The 20,899-nt window shown below is 38.7% G+C and overlaps 2 protein-coding genes and 1 non-coding gene across 7 annotated transcripts; 1 reads left to right on the plus strand and 2 right to left on the minus strand.

Moving 5' to 3' along the window:
- Positions 1-674: 674 nt before the first annotated feature.
- On the minus strand, positions 675-9,090 carry LOC131335162 (probable inactive purple acid phosphatase 27). Of its 5 annotated transcripts, XM_058370403.1 has the most exons (12): positions 8,728-9,090; positions 7,396-7,487; positions 7,108-7,177; positions 6,883-7,005; positions 6,559-6,651; positions 5,648-5,777; positions 4,602-4,683; positions 4,388-4,520; positions 3,583-3,788; positions 3,353-3,478; positions 2,800-3,109; positions 675-1,315 (listed from the first exon to the last, which is right to left on the minus strand). In XM_058370403.1, exons 1-12 carry the CDS (start codon positions 8,947-8,949, stop codon positions 1,010-1,012), a joined length of 1,893 nt encoding a protein of 630 aa, XP_058226386.1. In that variant the 5' UTR covers positions 8,950-9,090; the 3' UTR covers positions 675-1,009. The 5 variants fall into 5 exon arrangements, with proteins under 5 accessions (XP_058226386.1, XP_058226389.1, XP_058226385.1 ...); XM_058370406.1 differs by lacking the exon at positions 7,396-7,487 and having other exon boundaries at positions 6,887-7,005; XM_058370402.1 differs by having other exon boundaries at positions 6,883-7,177.
- A 1,247-nt stretch (positions 9,091-10,337) lies between these two features.
- Positions 10,338-19,142, minus strand: LOC131335166 (probable inactive purple acid phosphatase 27). The gene is made up of 12 exons (XM_058370410.1): positions 18,865-19,142; positions 17,731-17,822; positions 17,112-17,172; positions 16,876-16,998; positions 16,700-16,792; positions 15,827-15,956; positions 14,804-14,885; positions 14,574-14,706; positions 13,897-14,102; positions 13,676-13,801; positions 11,561-11,873; positions 10,338-10,803 (listed from the first exon to the last, which is right to left on the minus strand). Exons 1-12 carry the CDS (start codon positions 19,063-19,065, stop codon positions 10,498-10,500), a joined length of 1,866 nt encoding a protein of 621 aa, XP_058226393.1. The 5' UTR covers positions 19,066-19,142; the 3' UTR covers positions 10,338-10,497.
- LOC131299298 (small nucleolar RNA snoR100) lies at positions 12,836-12,942 on the plus strand. Its single transcript, XR_009190683.1, has one exon. It is a non-coding gene; the product is annotated as a small nucleolar RNA snoR100 (small nucleolar RNA).
- Positions 19,143-20,899: the final 1,757 nt, after the last annotated feature.

Genomic DNA, 20,899 nt, shown 5'->3' on the forward strand with positions numbered 1-20,899 from the left:
AATAATTCAAAAAAAAAATAACGAAAAACTAACAAATTGCAATATTTTTTTTTGAATGAGGAAAAAAGAAGAAGCCATATTGATCATTTATAGCCAGAAGATTCCTAAGCTTGACTTTAGCAGTCCCTTTGGTTGTGGGAATTCACGAGAAAAAGAAAAGATATGGAGGGAAATACTCCGTAGATCCTATCACAGCTTGGAAATATTGGATTCCCCCATTTTCTTGCCGTTGACTGGAGAGGAGTATTATTTATCAAACTTTCCTCCATTTCACCTTCATCATCTTTCCTTTGTTGAGTAGAGAGCTATTATTTGGGTGGTATGGGACACTTCTTTTCTTTTTCCTTATCTTGTCTATCCAAGCAAGATTAGTAAGAAAAAGGGAATGGATTTTCAAACTTCCTTTTTTTATATCCACACTCTATTTTTTGTCCTTAAGCGAAAAAAAAAAAAAAATACACACTTTCAACACTAGAAAACCAAAAAAGGAGTGTGGTTATCAAAAAAAGGTGTGTATCAATTCTCTAAGAAAAATCGGGAAACCACTCACTTGTAAGCTGTCTATCCAAACAAGATAATGAGAAAGCATAATATATATGTTCTCTTTTCTACTGAGTGCATGTTTTTTTGGTTGTCCACAACACCATCACATCACCTGTAAGGACATCACCTTATTCCGTTAATCAAGTGACGGCAAGGATAATATTGATCTTTCGAACATTAAAACAATGATAGGAAAATGATACAATTAAGATTCTAAGGACGGAATTCAAACTGGCCCAATTTTACGAAGCACCAAAAAAGCAAACATTTTTCTATTTTCCCGAGCACTGGTGTTTACTCACAAACTACCGGTACTAAATAGGATTTGGGGGCCTGCTGTACTTTAAGTACTGGAAGACCCCGGATCCTTCTAGACAATACCTTATGGCACAACTGGAATAATAGGAAGCTTATTATGTTACATAACCATCAAAAGGCTTCCTTCAATGAGTGTCCCAACGTGGGCTCAAGAAGCTAAAGTGGTAGCTTCACAGCCATCGTGTACGCAGGCGAGAACATCTCGGTAGTCCCTTGAGATGGTGAATGAATCATACACGTTTCCATCTCTGCTCTTCTTGTACTCGAACAGAAGAGACGAGTGGCTAAATGCTGTCAATTTCACAAACCCGAAGTCATAATCTCTGTAGAGGCTCCAACTGGGAGTGATTTGGCTGTACTCTGACAAGTGGCTTCCTGCTCCGCCAACGACAACGTGGATAGTTCCGTTCACGGTGCCAGAGTAGTGCGATTTTTCTGAGTTCACACATTGGTTCTGTAACATAACAGAAAAATAGAGTGATGTGCTATAGAAGCAAGCTATATATGTAAGCTACAAAAATAACTGGCTAGCCAAGCGTAAATTAATCTTGGCTTCATTAGGATTAAAGATTTGGTAAAGAAAAGGAAATGAAAATAAAAACATTGACGGATTCTGACTTGTCTTTCCTTTTTCTACCCCTTCGCTGTAATCCTTGATAATAAAAAAATAGCATTTGCAAGGGGGCTGAATTTTGTGCCCCTACTAAGGGGTGTTTTGGCTAAATAAGCTACTTGGCTTATATTTTGTGTCTTTATTCAAAAAAAAAATTGCATTTTATAGTTTCACATCAAATTTTTGTGAATTATTAGTTTGTCTCGATAATATGAATCATAAAAGAAAAAAATTATGGTCCAAACTTGAAAGTTTTTTGAATAAAGAGAAAAATCAGCCAAAAAGCAAGAACCAATCAGAGGAAAGCCCTCTGGCTAAGTTAATCAGGTGGGGGAATGCCCTCAAGCTAAGTCAGCTACGGAGTAAAGAACTTTGGTCTTCGGTTAAGCAAGACCCAGCTGAGCAAAGGAAGAAGCAAGGGGATAGAGCATAAGAAGTATAAGAGTAGAGAGAGAATTTAAGCTCACAGAGTTTCAGTTCTGATCTCCCTTCCCTTTGCATGTTGTTGCTATTAGTAGGTCAAGGTGGGTTACCCATGGGGCACGGGCTAACTCTGGTAAAGGGCCATTACTTATATCATTTCGGAGATCTTTGCATGTAGTGTTGGACATACTTAAATGGCTACATGTCGCAAAGCCCTACTCCTGATTGACTGATGCTTCCTAGAGTCATCATTTTGGAAGTGCACCCCCTACTAGTTGGTTGCTGTTGGAGTACTGCGTGTTCTCTGCGTTGCCGTTTACACCATTGGTCTGACACTCTTCATACCGACTGTGTCCGTACTCGGACACATGTTGTGCCGAGTAACTCTGTCCTCAGGCCCTTTTGCTGAGCTGTCTATAATGGATATCTATCGGCAACCACCATGTGTCTTATGCGTTGATTTACCTCATCATTTTCGTCTTAATTCGTCTTGGCTTCTTGCTCACCATACTGGTAATAATTTCACCTCTCACCACATAATAGCACTTTAGGCTTGTAATTAGCAATGCCAGACACAGCCATCAAACATGGTGTCAGTGTGGGAATAAATAGTAAGGATATACCTACATAAATTTGTATGAAAGGTGATTTTACACCCATCAACAAGAACAAAAAAGAGGCATGTGATTCCGTTCCTTGGACTAGATAACCTTCCATATGCCTAGTGGTACCAGATTCAGAGGAGCTTCCCCAGGTGACTAATGGACCTCTGTGTTATGAAGAGGAAAACTAAATCAAGTTGCTTTTCCATCTTTTTTTTTTATTTCATAACTTTTTAAAGGTTTAAGTTTTATTTGACCCCCATAGAATATTAGAATACTAGCTCGGAAAAGAATTATTACCTGATAAATTGGGCAAGTTCTCTCGTAGTTATGAACGTGACCAAAAAATGCTATATCCACCTTGTACTTCTGCCAGAGCCTCTGCAAGCTTTCCCTTCCCATGGGCTCTTCAAACGAACCCTCTAAACCATACCACTTATCGGAAGAATAACCAAGAACACGGTGAGCAGCAAAGATCAACCACGGCTGTTTTTGCCTATCTGCTGATGCAAGACAATGCTCAATGAACCTGTACTGTTCAGAACCCTCTCTCCAGTCATGCTCAGTATCAGCTATGCAGAAGTGAAACATGCCATAATCAGCTGAGTACCTGTTAATTTCATATTTACAGCTTTATAAGAAACGGCATGCACAGGGCTTTGACCAAAAAAATAAGGGCCGCTACATTTACGCCAACCCTAGTACTGTTTTCTAATGTTTACCGAATCTCTTATCAATAAAACCTTCTCAGAAGAACTGATTACTCTTATTTGTCAATAGTTTGCTAGCACATGATGTTTCCTTTTCAAAAAAGGTTTAACAAGAGATACTTGAAAAGAATCAATGTAATTACCAAAACTTAGCTCTATTCTCTGCAGGAACATAGAACATGGTTTCAGCTAGTACGCCGCATTCCCCACCTGAGTCTTGAGTGTCGTAAAAAGATCCTGTCCCTGGCCAATCACGCTCATGATTGCCACTGCAACACACATCAAGGTAGAGATGTTGGTACAAACTCATGAGATCATTGAGATGACATGATGAATATTGAACGTGGAGTTAGTAGCAATGCGATATACCAACCTTGCAACCATATATGGTACAGTTGATGCAAGAGGTTCCACCTGTGATGTGAATTGGTCCCACTGTGAGATATATCCATTGGAGTACGTGATATCTCCTATGTGGAAAATAATGTCAATGTTCTTTAGGTCCTTGATGAGTTGGTCTGTAGTATTAAGCGAACCCGGTTGATAATTACTATACTCATTTGATCCATCACGCTCTGCCTGAAAGGCACACGACAACATGAAATTGCTTATTTGCCATGAATGAGAAGGCACATACACCTAAATGGCATAGTAAAAAGACGATTTATTGCAAGGTTCTGCGTGCATGCCAGAGAGATCTAGTTGAGTTCTCCCAAGTCCTAAGACTAGTTGAGTGTCCTATTTTCTGCCATTTGGATCCAGGAAAAGATAAAACGGTACAGTCCAAAACCACTGTACCAAGCCATAACAGCACAGTGATTAAAACCTTTCTTTGGTCTTGACTGGGCATAATCATAGATTGTTTTTTCTGCTAGCCTAGTGTTTAGTGTACATAACTGCATCATGAAGGATAAACACAACATGAGTTTCACTTATCATGCAACGGGCATCAAATGTTTACTAGGTTGGAGCACAATGTAATCGCCTCATGCATAAATTTCTCTTCAGGAGCTAAGCAATTAAGTGTGCTAATGTGCTCTAATAATAATATTCAATTGGAAGTCGGTTAAACCTTCCAAGGGTAACATATCAAATGTTTTTGGTTTCGCAAGGGGTTTCGAGTAACATAATTTTATTAACAATAATATCTTATGCAGATCTAGCAGGGTTCATACTACCTTCCCCATGTCACCGAATATTATAACACGCTGTAACGAGTCTTGGCCTGGATATGGGGAAGATTTGAATGAATAAATCTTGCTCCAGACATATGAACCATCTGATAACAGATGGCCCATCCTGTAAGTATACCTGGAAGAATTACCATCAATGTCAAAAATGTTCCTGAAAATAATACGTCGAAGTCTAAACATGTTTATGCTAGAGGAATACATGGAGTTTGGCCACAAGTCCTTTAAGAAACTGGTGTGGATGAAACCCGGATCCCGCCAGCCAACTGTCCGTGCAGGTGAGCCTACAGGGGAAATAGAGAAACTTTATAATGCTATAGACCAACACAAAGTAGGTGAAACACAAAAAGAAAACATAAAATGTCACTGAGCAAAGTGATTAGCGCTAATGATAATTCTCTAGTGAAAACGAGCAGAGTAGCAGATCAGGAAGGGAAACCAACAACCAACTAACAGAGCACGATTTCTGCCTCTAGTCACGAGTTACATTTCCATGAAGAAACTGTCAAAGAAGGCAACGAAGATCCATCGAGTGAATTTTAAGAGTTCTCTGGGAAGAGAGGTTTAAGATTCGAAATGACGTCATAGGGGAATCCCATAACTTGTTGGATCTTCAAAACTGTTAAAAGAAAACATACGAGACAACCATTCGGGAGACAAGACCAGGACATGTGCTTTGCAAGCATATTTCAATAAGAAACAAACCTTTCAAGAACGAAAACAAACAAACATTCAATAATCTGAGATAAAAGTTTGATTATGCATATTAAACTAACACAGTGGAGACATATAAAGACCACATTCTCCTGCTGTTACAATTTACAAATGATTAGAGAGCAGCACTCTGAGAGAGAGAGAGAGTCTTCATATTCATTCGACAGTGGTATAGCCCATTTCTTGGCCTTAAAAAATACTCTGCGAACTCAAAGAAACTTTATGATCTCCTCCTAACTGACAAACATACTTAACAGAACTAAAGTCCTATGACTAGAGCTACTAAAAAGTCCTATAAAAAAACTTACATTAACTTTCTTACAATTAAAGGGTCCCCCAGAATGACAGTAATCACTCAAAACTATTGGTAATTGGTCTTTTTATCTTCTACCTACTACAACATAAACTTGACTGGTATTAGGGGGAGGCCAGAGGAGTCCAGAGATAACAACCGGATGTAAGAGTATATATAGAGAAGTACATCAGTCATGGCACACCTTATATCACTCCATAAGCTAATAAAATGAATCATACCACACATGCTGTTCCGGTGAAATGTCAATGTGCCAGCTGGTGAGTGCCTTTGAAGATCTCCTTGGAAACCCCACTCGACAAAAGGGATGGCTTTGTCTATGTTATAGCCACTTGTCCATGTTACTGTCATCTACAAAGGATAGAAAGATGTTGAGAACAGGGCTTGATTTACGCTGACAGAGTCCAAGACAGAAAGACACATAACATAGGACATTATAGCACTCTATTGGTTCAAAACTTCTAGAATGTTCACTAAATACATTAAAAAGCACTACTATTGAGTAGGTACTTCATGAAATCTCTCAAAGTATTAAGAGTAACTACAGCCTACAGAACTCAGGTTCAAGTGGAATCCCGAAAAAGCCATTGTCGTTAGAAGTTAGAACTGGGAGAAACACCATCAGCATGTTCTTGTTGAAAGTAGAGGCTAGATCTCTTGGTTTAGATTCTAGCGGGGTAGAGAATTTTGCCATACTTAATGTATCTTACACTAAGTTAAATATAGAGGAAATAAAGAAAGAGATATTCTTGAACTTTTGATAATTTGAAACCTAGATTGATGAGAACAAAAACAGAGGACGATTTTCCCCATCGTCTAGAAGCAATATTTTAACCCCTGAACTTTTCCATCTCTCTCTGAATCCATCATTTTGTCAAAAAGGCTAGTGATCATACGATGGTTTTGCGAAGAAAACTCTGTTCTTTCCTCCAAGTCCTTCATACCCCCAAAAGGCCCAGAATTTCCCATTATTTGTAGGAAAATCTACTCGCTCTGATGCAAAATATATTCCGCAAAAGCATTAAAACAAAAACCTTCAAGAGAACAACTAAGTGTCAAGCTCAGCATGCTAGCAAGTGAAGGTAATGATGTTCTCGAAAGGAAAAAAACCACCAAGTCAAGATAAACTTACTTCATCCCAAGACTTCCCTAGGGCAAGGCGTGGATAAAGGGGTGCTTTAGGATTAGCAAAGGTTATGATATTTGAAACTGCCACCAATTTTGGCTGCAATGCAAGTGTATTTATAAGCCCGCATTAGTGCTCTTAACATTCTTCAAAAGAGAAAAAATTCAGCCACAATTGAGAACATTCCACAAAGAATTGATTATTAGAGCAGAAAATGTGAACACAAAATGCATGACAATAAAGGCAGAAACTCATAGACGTCTACTTGAATAATATCCAGAAAAATTCCTGGGCAGCGGAAAAACAGAAGAAATAGTCATTTGAACATACATACGACAACCCGCCTGTAAATAATGCAAAGGAGAAGTCTGCTCGCTGATTTATCAACTCGAACTTTAGAGAAGCTTTGCCCGTATTTGTATATCCAGAGTTGGAGAAATTTGCATATTTGTACTGTAAGAAAAACAATTTAGGCGATCTAAAATGGAAAGAGAAATTGAAGCACAATAATTCACGATCCATTAAATCTTGCCAATCACTTATAAAAACACAAGCCTTTATGGGGGCCGAGCATATGTATGGGCTTTGTTCTTTGTAATCATCAGCATCATAACAATTTGATGAGCTGCCACATTAAAAAACATCTTCAGTTAGTGATATTAAGTATTAACAAAGATGCATGAAGTAAGCGACGGGCTGATATGTCTGAGAACAATTGTACTATTGTGATATATCAACTGGGAGAAAAACGAAAGAGTTAACAATTGCTAAAGCATAGACAATCAAATTCAATCCTTGCAATCATAGATAACTATACTAAACAGCAAGGAAGATGGGTATTACTTGAACTTGGCAGGCGAAAAGACACCAACCCAATCATTTTGTGATGGTTCTGAGTACTCCAGATCAACATTAACCCATTGAGTATCCTCGCCCTGTTCACAGATTATCCACATTTTTTGAAAAGAAATATTGAAGTTAGAGATGAAAATAACCGCCACCGGGAACATTGGAAAACTGTTGTTGGCTGCAAGCCTTAGGGAATATCATTATCATTACAGCCTCGTTCTCAAAATGAATGGACCATCACCAGCTCCATGTATTTATCTTATTACTCTTTGTACTGTATGTTTACAGACTTAACATTTGTACTAATTTCCCTTTGCTAGCATCAAACATGAGTAAAACAATTGAGCATTATAAGATGCTCAATAAAAAAAGGGGTGCCAATCTTGACCAAACCCATGAATCTACCCAAATTCATCCACTCTACATTCGCTCACACCAATAATGGATTCTAAACCAATTTGAATCTTCCTAAATGAGTCTTAAATGGGTCAAATATGTCAACTTACATTACACAATAAGCTATTCCTTTATATCACAAACTACTACCGCCACCAAAATCTACTAACGAGTAACGACCCATCCAAAATTACTAACTCCACGCTATTTTTCCGTGTATCAACATATATTGATTGGGTGGGGTCAAGTGACCCCACTTGTTCCTTAGTCTCTCTGCCACTGTACAAGGGGGGTCACTTGAGCCCACTCATTTTGATTTCCCACGAGGATATTTGATAGTGGGAAACCAAATTTTACTATTTTGACCCCACAAAAATCTCTAAATTGCCCCAACTTACTCCAAATGCATAAAAATTCCAAGCATTTTCTTCTCTTGGAGAGTTGATAGTACTATTACAAATGAGCATATCATGCATACTAATCAATATATAATGTGCTTTTTAGACCGATCCGAAAACAAAGTCAAATCTATCCGCGTATATCTACCTTATAATTAACCTCGTCATTTAGTTATTACTTTGGACTAGCAAATGGAAAAAATTACTTGCATATGGATCTAATTTTTTACCCCACTAATTAAAATTAAAAATCCTAGCTCCGCCCCTTAGTATGTAATTGGGGTACTGGGCAGATTGTGCTTCACTCTTTACTGATGGGTCAGGTTGGGTATTTGTACTCAAACTAATACCCTAAAAAAAACGGGTTTTTTTACAGCTCCAATGAAAACACAATTAAGGGTTGTATTTCAAAGTGCTAATAGGCATTAACGATCTAATAAACTGCCGTCCACGCAAAGTCCAACTATGCACAAAACATGCCTGTAAAAATGTCACAATGAAAAAGCTCATACTAAAGTCACTGCATTGTTACCTCGACGCCAAGAACCAGCGGGTGAGCATTAATTGAGGCCAGATCATGGAGCGCGACAACGGCCTTTTCGATTGCTATTTGCGAAAGCGGCTGCTCGCCGATTGGGTTAGGGGTTCTTGTTATGTGGCCCGAAACCAAATTGGAGCCGAAAACAATTAACAGATTGAACAAGATGTTCGGAAGGACCTTGTGGGCGTCCATTTTTCTGAACTTGTTGGACATGCGATTCCACTAGTCGGCGATGCGTATGGGGATTTTGTAATTGAAATTGGTTGATTCCGTAAAGATTCCCTATCATGTCCGGAAGGAGCTTGTAGGCGTCCATTTTTCTGGTCCCCTCTCTCTCTCTCTCTCTCTCTCTCTCTCTCGTTTTCAGATTGAAAATGAGAGACGTTTTTATAGGGTGGACTTTGGAGGCAACGAGAAGTTATTGGGTGGTCTCGTGCCCCATTGGACCTTGTTATTCCACTTTTTTTTTTAAATGTATTTATATAAAAAAAAATTAGAAACTAATAGAATAAGAGTTTAATTTTACTCTTAGAAGGACACAACTTCCCAGTGGTGCTCATCCGAATTATACTGCGTGGTTTGGGTGCATGAATTGAATTGCAATTGCATTTTTTTGAGATGATCCGAGTCGATTATTGTTGTCTATTAAATATACATAATTTTGATTTACGTACTAACACTTTGTTCTGAAATTTTTTAACTAACTTCTCAAAAATGATTGGCTCAAAACGATTTAAGAGTCAATAAGGAAGGAGTGGTTCGTTCTCAAGAAGAAAAGAGGGAGGAAGGAGAAGTAAATTTGAGACAATTTACTAAATGAAGATTTATGTAACACTTTCTTGTGACTTTTTCTTCATTTTGTTTTCTAGTTTTTTTTTTTTCTTTTTTGTTCGGACTTCTTTGGGTCCTTTGTTGTATCTAAACCCTATAATTTAATTTAAACAAAGAAGTAGGTAAAGTAGGAGGAAACCCCCCACCATGTGATGTTTCAAATAAAGAAATAAGGCCTGCTAAATACTAAATAAATACTAAGATATAGACAATTATGCATATATGCAGCCGGCAGCGTATGTTTTAGTGAATGGGACATATTGATCTGCCCTTCATTTCGTGGCCTCAAAATGTTCTAAATGCTCATTTTATTCGTCTCCTTGAGTAAGTACTACTTTCAGAAGATACGATTGATCGGACATTCTTTTGACCTTGAATGAAACACTCTTCTCTTATTCTTTAAATCATTCCAGTTGTTACATTAATTTTTTCTTTTATGAGAGTGATTTTCACGCTCTCCAAATTGTTAGCTGCGCTCCCTCCTCCGTCGACGTTCGTCTTGATTTTCACTCTCCCTCCTCTATTGATGTTCGTTTTCCAAGAGGAATGTGAAAAACAAGACGAACATCGACGGAGGAGGGAGCGCGGTTAACAATTTGGAGAGTGCAAAAATCATTCCCTTTCTTTTAAATTCCCAAGGTTACTTTTGTTTTCCTCAGATTGAAAGTTGAAGCTGAGGTCAGTAGCACATAGTTTGAATAAGGTCAAATGGTTGTTTAATATCTGCATAGCTATTGATTTACAATAGTAAAACGAGGATAAAAATTTTGTGAGAAAAAAACAGACATTTCTTTTCCTGAGCATCAGTGTTTATCAAGATTCACAAACTCTCAGTACCAAACAATACCTTATGGCAGAACTGCAAAAATAGCTTATTATGCTGCCATAATCATACAGTGGCTTCCTCCAACGAATGCTAAAAAAATGGGCTCAAAATGCTAAAGTGGTAGCTTCACAGCCGTCGTGGACGCAGACTAGAACATCTCGGTAGCTCCTCGTGATGGTGAATTTATCGTAGACCTTTCCGTCTCTGCTCTTCTTGTACTCCAACAGAAGAGACGAGTGGTTAAATGCTGTCAACTTCACAAATCCAAAGTCATAATCTCTGTAGAGGCTCCAAAGGGGAGGGACTTCGGCGAAATGCGACAAAACCCTTCCTGCTCCTCCTACGACAACGTGAATAGTTCCCTTCACGGTGCCAGAGTAGTGCGTTTTTTCTTTGTTCACGCATATGTTCTACGCCACAACATAAACACAAGGTGATAATAGAGAGGATAAAATCAATAATTACGGAGTTGTGCTACAAGAGCTAGCTAGATACGCAAGTGTACATTACTCTTGGCTTTATTCGGATTAAGGATTTGATAAAAGATAGGAAATCGAAAAGATGAAAGATGAAACCATTGCAATCCTTTTAACTTTTCTCTTTCCTTTTTCTTAGCCCTTGACCAAATCCTCGATCGAAATACAGCCTTAACGCAATGTTAAAAGGCTTGTCATAAGCAATGCCAGATGTAGCCATTGATGATTCTGTGCCAAGAGCAGCACATACACAAAATATGAGAAAGTATATGCATCTACATCAATTCATAATTAGAAACTGTGATTCTATACTCAACCAACAACAACAAAAAAACGGATGTGATTCATGTACTTGGACTAGATAAAGGTCCATATGCCAAGTGCCTTCCATATGTCTAGTGCCTAGTAGTATTGGATTCGGGGGTGCTTCCTAATGCGACTGTGTTGGAGGTTAGGAGTAAGAGACTCACAGTTTGAGGCCTCAAAAGGGGCATTGCGATGTACTTGAGATGTTACCACCTCATATGCATAGAAAATCAGTGATCTGAGAAGAAACCACATTAGTCCCTATGGACCTCAACATTTTAAGAGGTGATGTAGGTGCAGTTTCTTTTCAATTTGTTTAAAGGTTCAGGTTTTACTTTACCCTCCCGTAGAAGATTCAAATTCAAACAAGAAAATGATTTAATACCTGGTAAATGGGGCAAGTTCTTTCGTAGTTATGAACATGGCCGTAAAATGCTATATCCACCTTGTACTTCTGCCAGAGCTTCTGCAAGCTTTCCCTTCCCATGGGCTCTTCAAACGAACCCTCACACAAGCTATACTTCTTGTCAGAAGAATAACCAAGAACACGGTGAGCAGCAAAGATCAACCACGGCTGTTTTTGCCTATCTGCTGATGCAAGGCAACTCTCAATGAACTTGTACTGTTCAGAACCCTCCCTCCAGTCATGCTCACTATCGGCTATGCAGAAGTGAAACATGCCATAATCTGTTGAGTACCTGTTAATTCCATATTTACAGCTTCATAAGAAACATCTGAAAATGGACTTGCAAAGATACAGATTATGGAAGTACGGCCAATGAAGTGACAAGATTGAAATCGTACTGACAAAAAAGGTTCGATCTGAGGAAAACTGAAATGATTGAAATAGGTAAAAAACAATTAATCAAGTGGACACTTAAAATGTGACGAAATGGAGGTTTAAAATGTGACGAAATGGAGGTTTATGGCATTATGGACGTAAACATGTCAACTAGTGCTATCATGAATTCTAGAGGAGCAGTTTCTCCAAGTTGCATTAGCTTCTATGATTCCAGTTGAAGATCTTTGATCCTGGTGTTGCTCTATATTTCTATGTAGATTCAGGCAATCTTTGGCTAAAAGTCAACAATCATAAGATTACAAATCCAGCTTACTAAAATTTGATGTATTTTGTTGGATATTTTATTTAGCGTCTTTAAACTCTATGGATTCACTCTCTTCTTGTCTTTGTATTTGGAAGACGAAACTTCATATTGATTTTGTTATGAACTCTATGGTGATTTTGTCTTTGCATTTGGAAGACAGATTCAATTTGTGTTAACTGCACTTGTTATTTTTTTTAAATTGTTTTGGATTTTTTTCTGCCCCTTTCATGTTGTTGATTAAGGTTGGGTGGTTAAAAATGTTGACCACCGGTTTCGGTGAAAAACTGAACCAAACTGGTAACCGATGGTTTAGATAAAATGAAAACTGCCACTACTTATCACATTAAAAAAGAAAAGAAAGAAAACCGCCAGTTTTTGTTACCGTTTTGATCTAAGTTATAAGTTTCGGTTTTGCTTTTGCTTTTGCTTTTGCCAATACCCAAATTGAACCGAACTGTTGCCATCCCAAGGCTCTAATGCTAAAAGCAAAAGTTCCATTTCTTCTTCTTATAGTACGGAGACGAGGAATTGTGCATACCGGTGCTATGGAATATCAATGAAGGAAGCATGGTAATGTGCACATAAATTGAATTGGTCTCTAGGCCAACCCTCTCTGATGTCATTTGGCTTTGATTTGGGAGCATGGTTCCATAGCAAAACAGGTATAGGGCGGCCACTGTTTTAGTGGTACTTTGAGAGCAGCCACTTTATGCATATTGCCAAAGGTTAGGTCTGTCCCTAATCCTCCCCCACCCATACCCCCAATGATTGGAGACTACATGGGTTTTGTTGTTGTTGTACAGTATGGAGACGAGGAGATATGCACAAGTTATCCATTTAATTACGACAATGTTAAAATCATATATGTTGTGCTTACTCTGGATTTGGAATGAACAAAGCAAGAAAATGAGCACATCTATTAATAGGATCCCTAGGCCTACCCTCTTTGATGCCTTTCGGCTCTGATTTGGGGACATCGTTCTACAGCATAACATCCCTTTGAGTTAGTCAATATTTGGAGGTATAGGGGCCGCTGTTTCAATTGTAAAACTTCATGAGGGCAGCCACTTTTTGCATATATTGCCAAAGGTACCTCTCCAGTCCTCCTCGCCCATACCCCATCAATTGTTGTTAAAATCATATATTCACATCTATATAGTGTATAAGCTTTTGCCAACTCCACTTAAAGTTCGTCAAGGCCTACGCTAGTAGTGTTTTCTAACCTTTCCCAAATCTATAATTAGTAAAACCATCTTTGAAGAACTGATTACACTTGTCAATACTTAGATAATACATGATACTTCCTTGATTCCTTCCCTCAAAAGGTGTAACCAAAAGATACTTGATAAGATTTTCCAAAAAAAAAGACACTTGAAAAGAATCAATATACTTACCAGTACTTAGCTCTATTCTCTGCAGGAACATAGAACATAGTCTCAGCTAGCACGCCACATTCCCCACCTGAGGCTCTAGTTTGATAAAAGGATCCTGTGTCTGGCCAATCACGCTCGTGATTGCCACTGCGACAAACATCAAGGTAGAGATGTCGCTAAGAACTCATGAGATGACATGATGAACATTGAATGTATAGGTAGTACTAAATCCATACACTAACCTTGCAAGCATATATGGTACAGTTGATGCAAGGGGTTCCACCTGTGATGTGAATAGGTCCCACTGTGAGATGTATCCCTTTGCGTACGTAATATCTCCGATGTGGAAAATTATGTCAATGTCCTTTAAGTCCTTGATGAGTTGGTCTGTAGTATTAAGCGCACCTGGTTGGTTATAATTATACTCATTTGATCCATCACGCTGCCCCTGAAAGGCGAAATTAATTACGAGCTATGAAAGACAAAACACATATACCTGAATAGCATAGTAAAAAGACCATTGGGAATATTCTGCATGCAAGCTAGAGAGACCTAAATTGAGTTCTCCCAAGTCCTAAGACTAGCCGAGTGCCCATAACAACACTCTGATTTAAACCATTCTTTCTAGTGTTGACCGGGCTTAGTCACGTAATGTTTTTTCCACAAGCTGAAAGTTTAGAGTACATAACTGTGTCATTAAGGATAAACGCAACACGGCATTCACTTGTCATGTAACGGGCATCAAATGTTTACTAGGTTGAAGCATAATGTATTCACCTCATGCATAAATTTCTCACGTTAAGCTAACCCAGTCAATCATTTTTCTTTCTGGTCTATTTTGAGCTGGCAAGGGATTGACCGGTTGAGTTACCTAATCATCAACAATAATTTCTTATGAAGATCTAAGAGGGTTCATTACCGTTCCCATGTCACCGAATATGACAACGCGCTGTAACGAGTCTTGGCCTGGATATGGGGACGATTTGAATGAATACATCTTGCTCCAGGCATATGAACCATCAGATAATAGATGACCCATCCTGTAAGTATACCTGGAAGATTTTTCATCACAATGTCAGAAACTATCAAGTATGAGTAAAATTGTAAAACATGTTTATTCTAGAGGAAGAAGTTCTTTGAGATACACACATGGAGTTTGGCCACAAGCCGGTCAAGAAACTGGTGTGAAAGAAACCAGGATCCCGCCAGCCAACGGTCCGTGCAGGTGAGCCTGCAGGGCAATAATGAAACTCTATAATGCCACAGGCAAACACAAAGTTTGTGCAATGCACAAAAAGAAAACATAAAATGTCACTCAGCAAAGTGATTAATGTCAACGTAAAGCTCTAGTTAGAAACAAGCAGTCAAGCAGATCGGAAAAGAAATGAACACCAAACTAACAATGCACGATCACTGATTCAAATCATAGCTTGGATTTTCCGTGGAAAAAAATGTCCAGAGAAGGTAATGAAGATCCATCGAGCAAATTCAGAGACTTCTTAGCGAAGAGAGGTTTAAGATTTGAAGTCATAGGTATTCCCATAGCTTCTTGGTTTATGATACCACCAGAAGAAAATATACGAGACAACCGGTCAGAAGATGAGACTAGGATATGTTCCTTGAATGACGATTTCAGTAAGAAACAAACCTTCCATCAACAAAACGAAACAACCCTTAAAAAAATTTGACATAAAAGTTTGATAACGAATATCAAACTAACATGGTGGAGATATAGAGAGAGCATATTCTTAATATGTGGTATGTTTGTCATGACTCATAAGTGGAAGGCCATAAAATGTGTTACATAGGATCACACACACACACACACACACATATATATATATATATATATGGAGAGAGAGAGAGAGAGAGAGAGAGAGAGAGAGAGAGAGAGAGAGAGAGAGAGAGAGAGAGAGAGAGAGAGGACTAGAGCTACTAAAAAGTCCTAAAAGAAATGTATAGAAACTTTCCTATAACTAATCAGTACCAAAGAAACAATACTATAAATTTGAACTATATACAGATTTCTCCGTGTTACTCAAAAGTCTAACATAAACTTGAATGGTATTAGGGAATATTATGTTCAATTAGATAAAGCGTGAGATGGTTACATCGCAGTCATAGTATACAAAATCTCACATCAATACCATAAGCGGATAAACTGACTCATACCACACATGCTCATCTGGTTAAATGTCAATGTAGCAGCTGGTGAGCGACTTTGAAGATCTCCTTTAAAACCCCACTCGACAAAAGGGACGGCTTCGTCTATGTTATAGCCACTTGTCCATGTTACTGTCATCTGCAAATCAAGGAAAGGAGGACATTGAGAACAGAGCTTGGATTTACAAACAAAGTCCAAGTAAGACAGAAGAAATGCATCACGGAGGACATCGCGCGAATATATGGGTTCAGCAATTTTAGGATGCTTACCAATTACATTAAAAAAAAAATCTTTGAAAGTACGAAGATTAAGTACAGAAAGGAACACAGATTCAAGTGGCCGGATCCCGAAGACGTCATTTTCCTGAACTTGAGAGAAACACCATCAGCATGCTCTTTTGTCAAAACTGGAGGCTAGATCTCTTGGTTTACAAGGAAGTCAAATGTACAAGAATAGGCATGTAAAATATAACAGAACTGGGGATAAAAGAAACTTAGTTTGATGAGAACAAAGATAGATCAGGGCAATTTTTCCACTCATCCTGGAGCAATATTTTAAGCCCCGAACGCTAAGTTCTGTCTCTCTATGAATTCCCGTCCTTTGGTCTGTAGGCAAGCGATGACAGAGAAGGTCATTTTGCCAAGAAACCTGTTTTCTTTCCTCCAAGTGATGTCCTCCATACCCCCCAAAAGGCCCAGAATTTGCCTTGTATTTTATAGGAAAAATCTGCTTGCTTTAATGCAAAATGTACATCCCAGAAGTTGAAAAGAAAAGAAGATCCATTTAGGTAACTTCTCATTGTCAAGCTCAGCATGCTAGCGAGTGAAGCCAATGATGTTCTTGAAAGAAAGTACAGTGAAAAACAACCAAGATAAACTTACTTCATTCCAAGACTTTCCCAGGGCAAGGCGCGGGTAAAGGGGCGCTTTAGGATTTGCAAACGATATGTTATTTGAAACTGCCAACAATTTTGGCTGCACCACCAGTTTTTATATTAGTCCACAAAGAAAAGATCACCCGAGCAGAAAAAACAGCAGAAACGGTCATTTGAACACACATTCGACAACCCGCCTGTAAATAATGCAAATGAGAAGTCTGCCCGCTGATTGATCAACTGGAACGTCAGAGAAGCTTTGCCCGTTTTTGTATACCCGAAGTTGGAGAAATTTGCATATTTGTACTGTAACAAAGACATCTTAGGCCATCTAAAAGAATCTAAAAATTGACAGAAGCTGAAACAAAATAACTCATGATCCATTATATCCTGCTATGGGCCAAAAAAAAAACGCAAACCTTTATGGGGGCCGAGCATATATGTGGGGCGAGATCACGAACTTCGAAACAACTTGATGAGCTGACACAATAAATCACATCTTTAGTTACTATATTCAACCGAAGAGTCGTGAAGTTAACGATGGGATGATTTGTCATAGAAAAAAAATATAATTGTATCTGTTGAAGAGAAAAGTGAAAAAGTTACTGATTTCTTCAGCTTAGTTAGTGCTGCAAACTAATCGAGATGTTCGCAAGCAGTTCGAGGCTCGGCTTCTTATAGAGCCGGCTAGTTATCAAACGAGTTGAGCTCGAGCTCGAGTTTTAAGCTCATTAGTTGAACAGGGTTCGTTTACAAGAGTTCGGCTCGTTTGTAGAGGCTGGTGTAATAATTGAACTGAGTTTGAATACTTGGGTACTGAACCAGCCGAGCTTGAGCTCTACTAGTTTTGAACGAGACAAGCTTGAATCTTGCAAAGGTCAGCTCGGCTCGGCTAATTTACAGCCCTAAGCTTTAGCAGAGTTGATAAAACTCACTCCTACCAAACCCAAAAGCCTACTGACTGGCTTGACTTCCTCACAGTTGATTAGGTGTCCGAAAAAGAAAGGGAGCATATAGCGGGTTAGAGATGAACATTACTTGATCTTGGCAGGCGAAAAGACACCAACCCAATCACTCTCCGATGGTTCCGAGTGTACCAAATGCACATCAACCCATTGAGTATCCTCGCCCTGTACATCGGTCACCCCACAAAGAAATTGAGTAGTGAAATTGGAGTACTACTCAAGTTAAAAATCACTACTACAGTGAGAGACAACATGGGCAAAAGAAACGGAAAGGAATAGGAAGTTTTTAAAAAATTCTTTGATGTTTGTTTGGTTCCTAAAAAATGGAGGAACAAATTTCATTTCTCTTCAATTTTTTCTCAACTTCTCCTCTTACTTTCCTCTTTATTACTATTTTCAATTCTCTTCAAATTTTAAAATTTACAATTCTCTTCAATTTTTTAAAAAAAATTCTTTGATGTTTGGTTCCTAAAAATCACTTGGACCGGGTCGAAGCCTTTAATATTTCATTTTTATTATCTTAAGTAGTACGAAATTACTAGTGAATCACTGATCTTCTTCTCCATGTCCCTCCAACAACCCTTGCCGAATATTACCGCAACAACTAACCACTTAAATTTGAAAAATCACCTATTTTATCTCGATTAATCTCCCCTAGTTAACTAGTCGCTGCCTAATCCCGCCTAGCACCTAACGGCCGGCTAATCGTTCCAGCACCTAACTCGATGCCTAGGTTCCTAGTTGAGGCGTTCGGGCGCCGCCTAATGCCTAGGCCAATTTTGGATAAATAATGTGAGATATTTAGATGGACAGAAGAATTCTTAAAACGTTGCCTTTGTGTTTCTCTACATATTTTAACTGAAGTTTATAAATGATTAGTCATAAGAATACTATGTTTTCAACAAGTTTAAGACAACAACATGCCAAATTACAATTTTGGTAATCACATTTAGTAAATTCTTCGAAGTGGCAAACTTTTTATCTTAGTCATAGTCTCATAGACACAAAAGAAAGAGTATTGGACACGTGTCCAAGAGTGCTTGAAAAGTGTCTCCGACACGGACACTCCACTCCACCTTCTTAAAGTGTCCGTGCTTCTTAGCTAGGTTTGAACACAAATAACAACAATGCCAAAAACATGATTGTGACAATGTCACCGTGAAGATCATATTCCAGAATTCACGATACAAAGTCACAGCATTGTTACCTTCAAGCCAAGCACAAGCGGGTGAACACTAACGGAGGACGAATCACGGAGCGCAAAAACGGTTTTCTCGATTGCAATTTTCGAAAGCGGCTGGTCGTCGACTTCATCGGGCGTTATAGTATCGTCACTGGAAACCAAATTCGAGCCGAAAACAACTAACAAAGCGAAAAAAATGTTTAGAAGAAGCTTATGATTTTCCATTTTTTTTCGTTTCTCAACTCTCTTCCCCACTCATAACTCTGAGATGCCTGTGGGGCTTTTTGTAGTTTAATTTGGATGGTGCCGTAAAGATTCTCAAAGATATCATAGGTTGACTTAAAATTTATGAAAAGCATTGATATGGATACGAGACAAGGATATAACACAATACGGATTTGATGATACGGACAAATTTAAAACAAAAAAAAAAAAAATGGTGCCAGACTGGTACTTTGTGCTGTCGCGGATATCTCAAAGTCAAATTGATATTCGCATGCGTGTGACAAATAGAGAGAGAGAGAGGGAGAGAGACCATGACATCGTGCATGACCGGAGGAAATCGAGGCCGGCTCGAAATTAGATTACGAGTGACTTCTCTCTCCTCTGCGCACGCGCAGCGCGCTCTCTCTCTCCCTCTCTTGAAATCTTCTTAGTATGTAGTATCTTCTTGGGAGTTTCAGATGGAGACGTGAACACTACTAAAATAGTTTTGTAGCGGCAGGAAAGAGAAGGGAAGTTGAAGAATTTTCACTTTTATTAGGAGTGTTTGCTTTGCATAAAAGAAGGAGAAGAATTTTACATAATAGCCGATCGGATTCTGCGGAAAAATTTTACGCTCCTCGCGCGTCATGAGTGCTTAGCGAAATGGAAGGGACGACTGGAGTGCAAGGTAAGTTGGGAACCGTACAAGGAACTATGGAAATTTGAAAGGGTTTTTTTTATCCGCTGGAAATTTGAAGATCAAATCCGGAAGTTCCACGAAGAGGAGGGCGTCGCCGTAATAGGTGAGGGAGAAGATCAGGACTCGGGCATTTTGACAAACACATGGCTCCTCAACTTGCCCCATATATGACCAAATCTATATTTTGTGGAGAAATTTGCTATTTGAAGACGCTCTAAGAGCACCCAATAACTTCGCGTTAATTACCATCCACGCTGCACATGTGTGATCACATGTATAGTTACTGGACCGGTTCCGCTCACACCCATTTTAACACTCTTTTTGACACCCGTGTTTGTTTTGGATCTCATTGTGATGATCCGAACCGTTGATCGTGTTTAAATTAGTAAAATAGGGGGCCCTGCAAAGATTCAGCTTATTTTCATATCCGGAAGTGCCTAATTCAAACAGTTTTACAGAAACTGGTGTTTGCAAAACTGTTTGGATCAAGTCCTTACCGATATCAAAATGACTTGAATTTTTGCAGGGCCCTCTATTTTACTCATTTAAACAAGATCAACAGTTCAGAATAGCACAGTGAAACCCGAAAGGGTGAGGTGTCAAAATGAGTTTTCATATCCGTAAGTGCCTAATTCAAACAGTTTTACAGAAACTGGTGTTTGCAAAACTGTTTGGATCAAGTCCTTACCGATATCAAAATGACTTGAATTTTGCAGGGCCCTCTATTTTACTCATTTAAACAAGATCAACGGTTCAAAATAGCACAGTGAAACCCGAAAAGGTGAGGTGTCAAAATGAGTGAACGAACCTCCCCATACTTAATGGCCAACTCCAAGCAAATATGTGGGTACCATCAGAGCACTAACACTAAGGTTTTCAATTTCATACCGGCAAGGCTGCAAGGGTATCGATTTTCCTACTAGCATGGTACATATTGGTACCGGTGAAATACCAGATACCGTTTCAGATTTATCGCTATTATTTTTATTTTCCTACATCAAAAAATTGAAAAGTGATTTTGGCACTCCACATGTAGTCATTCACACTCCACTTTGTCCTTATCCTTTGTGAAATTATCAAATTAGCCCTTATTTTGTTAGTGTTCATCCACTTTAAAAAGGTATTATTGTAATTTTAAATGGAAAAAAAGACAAA

Source organism: Rhododendron vialii, chromosome 8a, assembly GCF_030253575.1.
Source record: "Rhododendron vialii isolate Sample 1 chromosome 8a, ASM3025357v1".
Classification (NCBI taxonomy): Eukaryota; Viridiplantae; Streptophyta; class Magnoliopsida; order Ericales; family Ericaceae; genus Rhododendron; species Rhododendron vialii.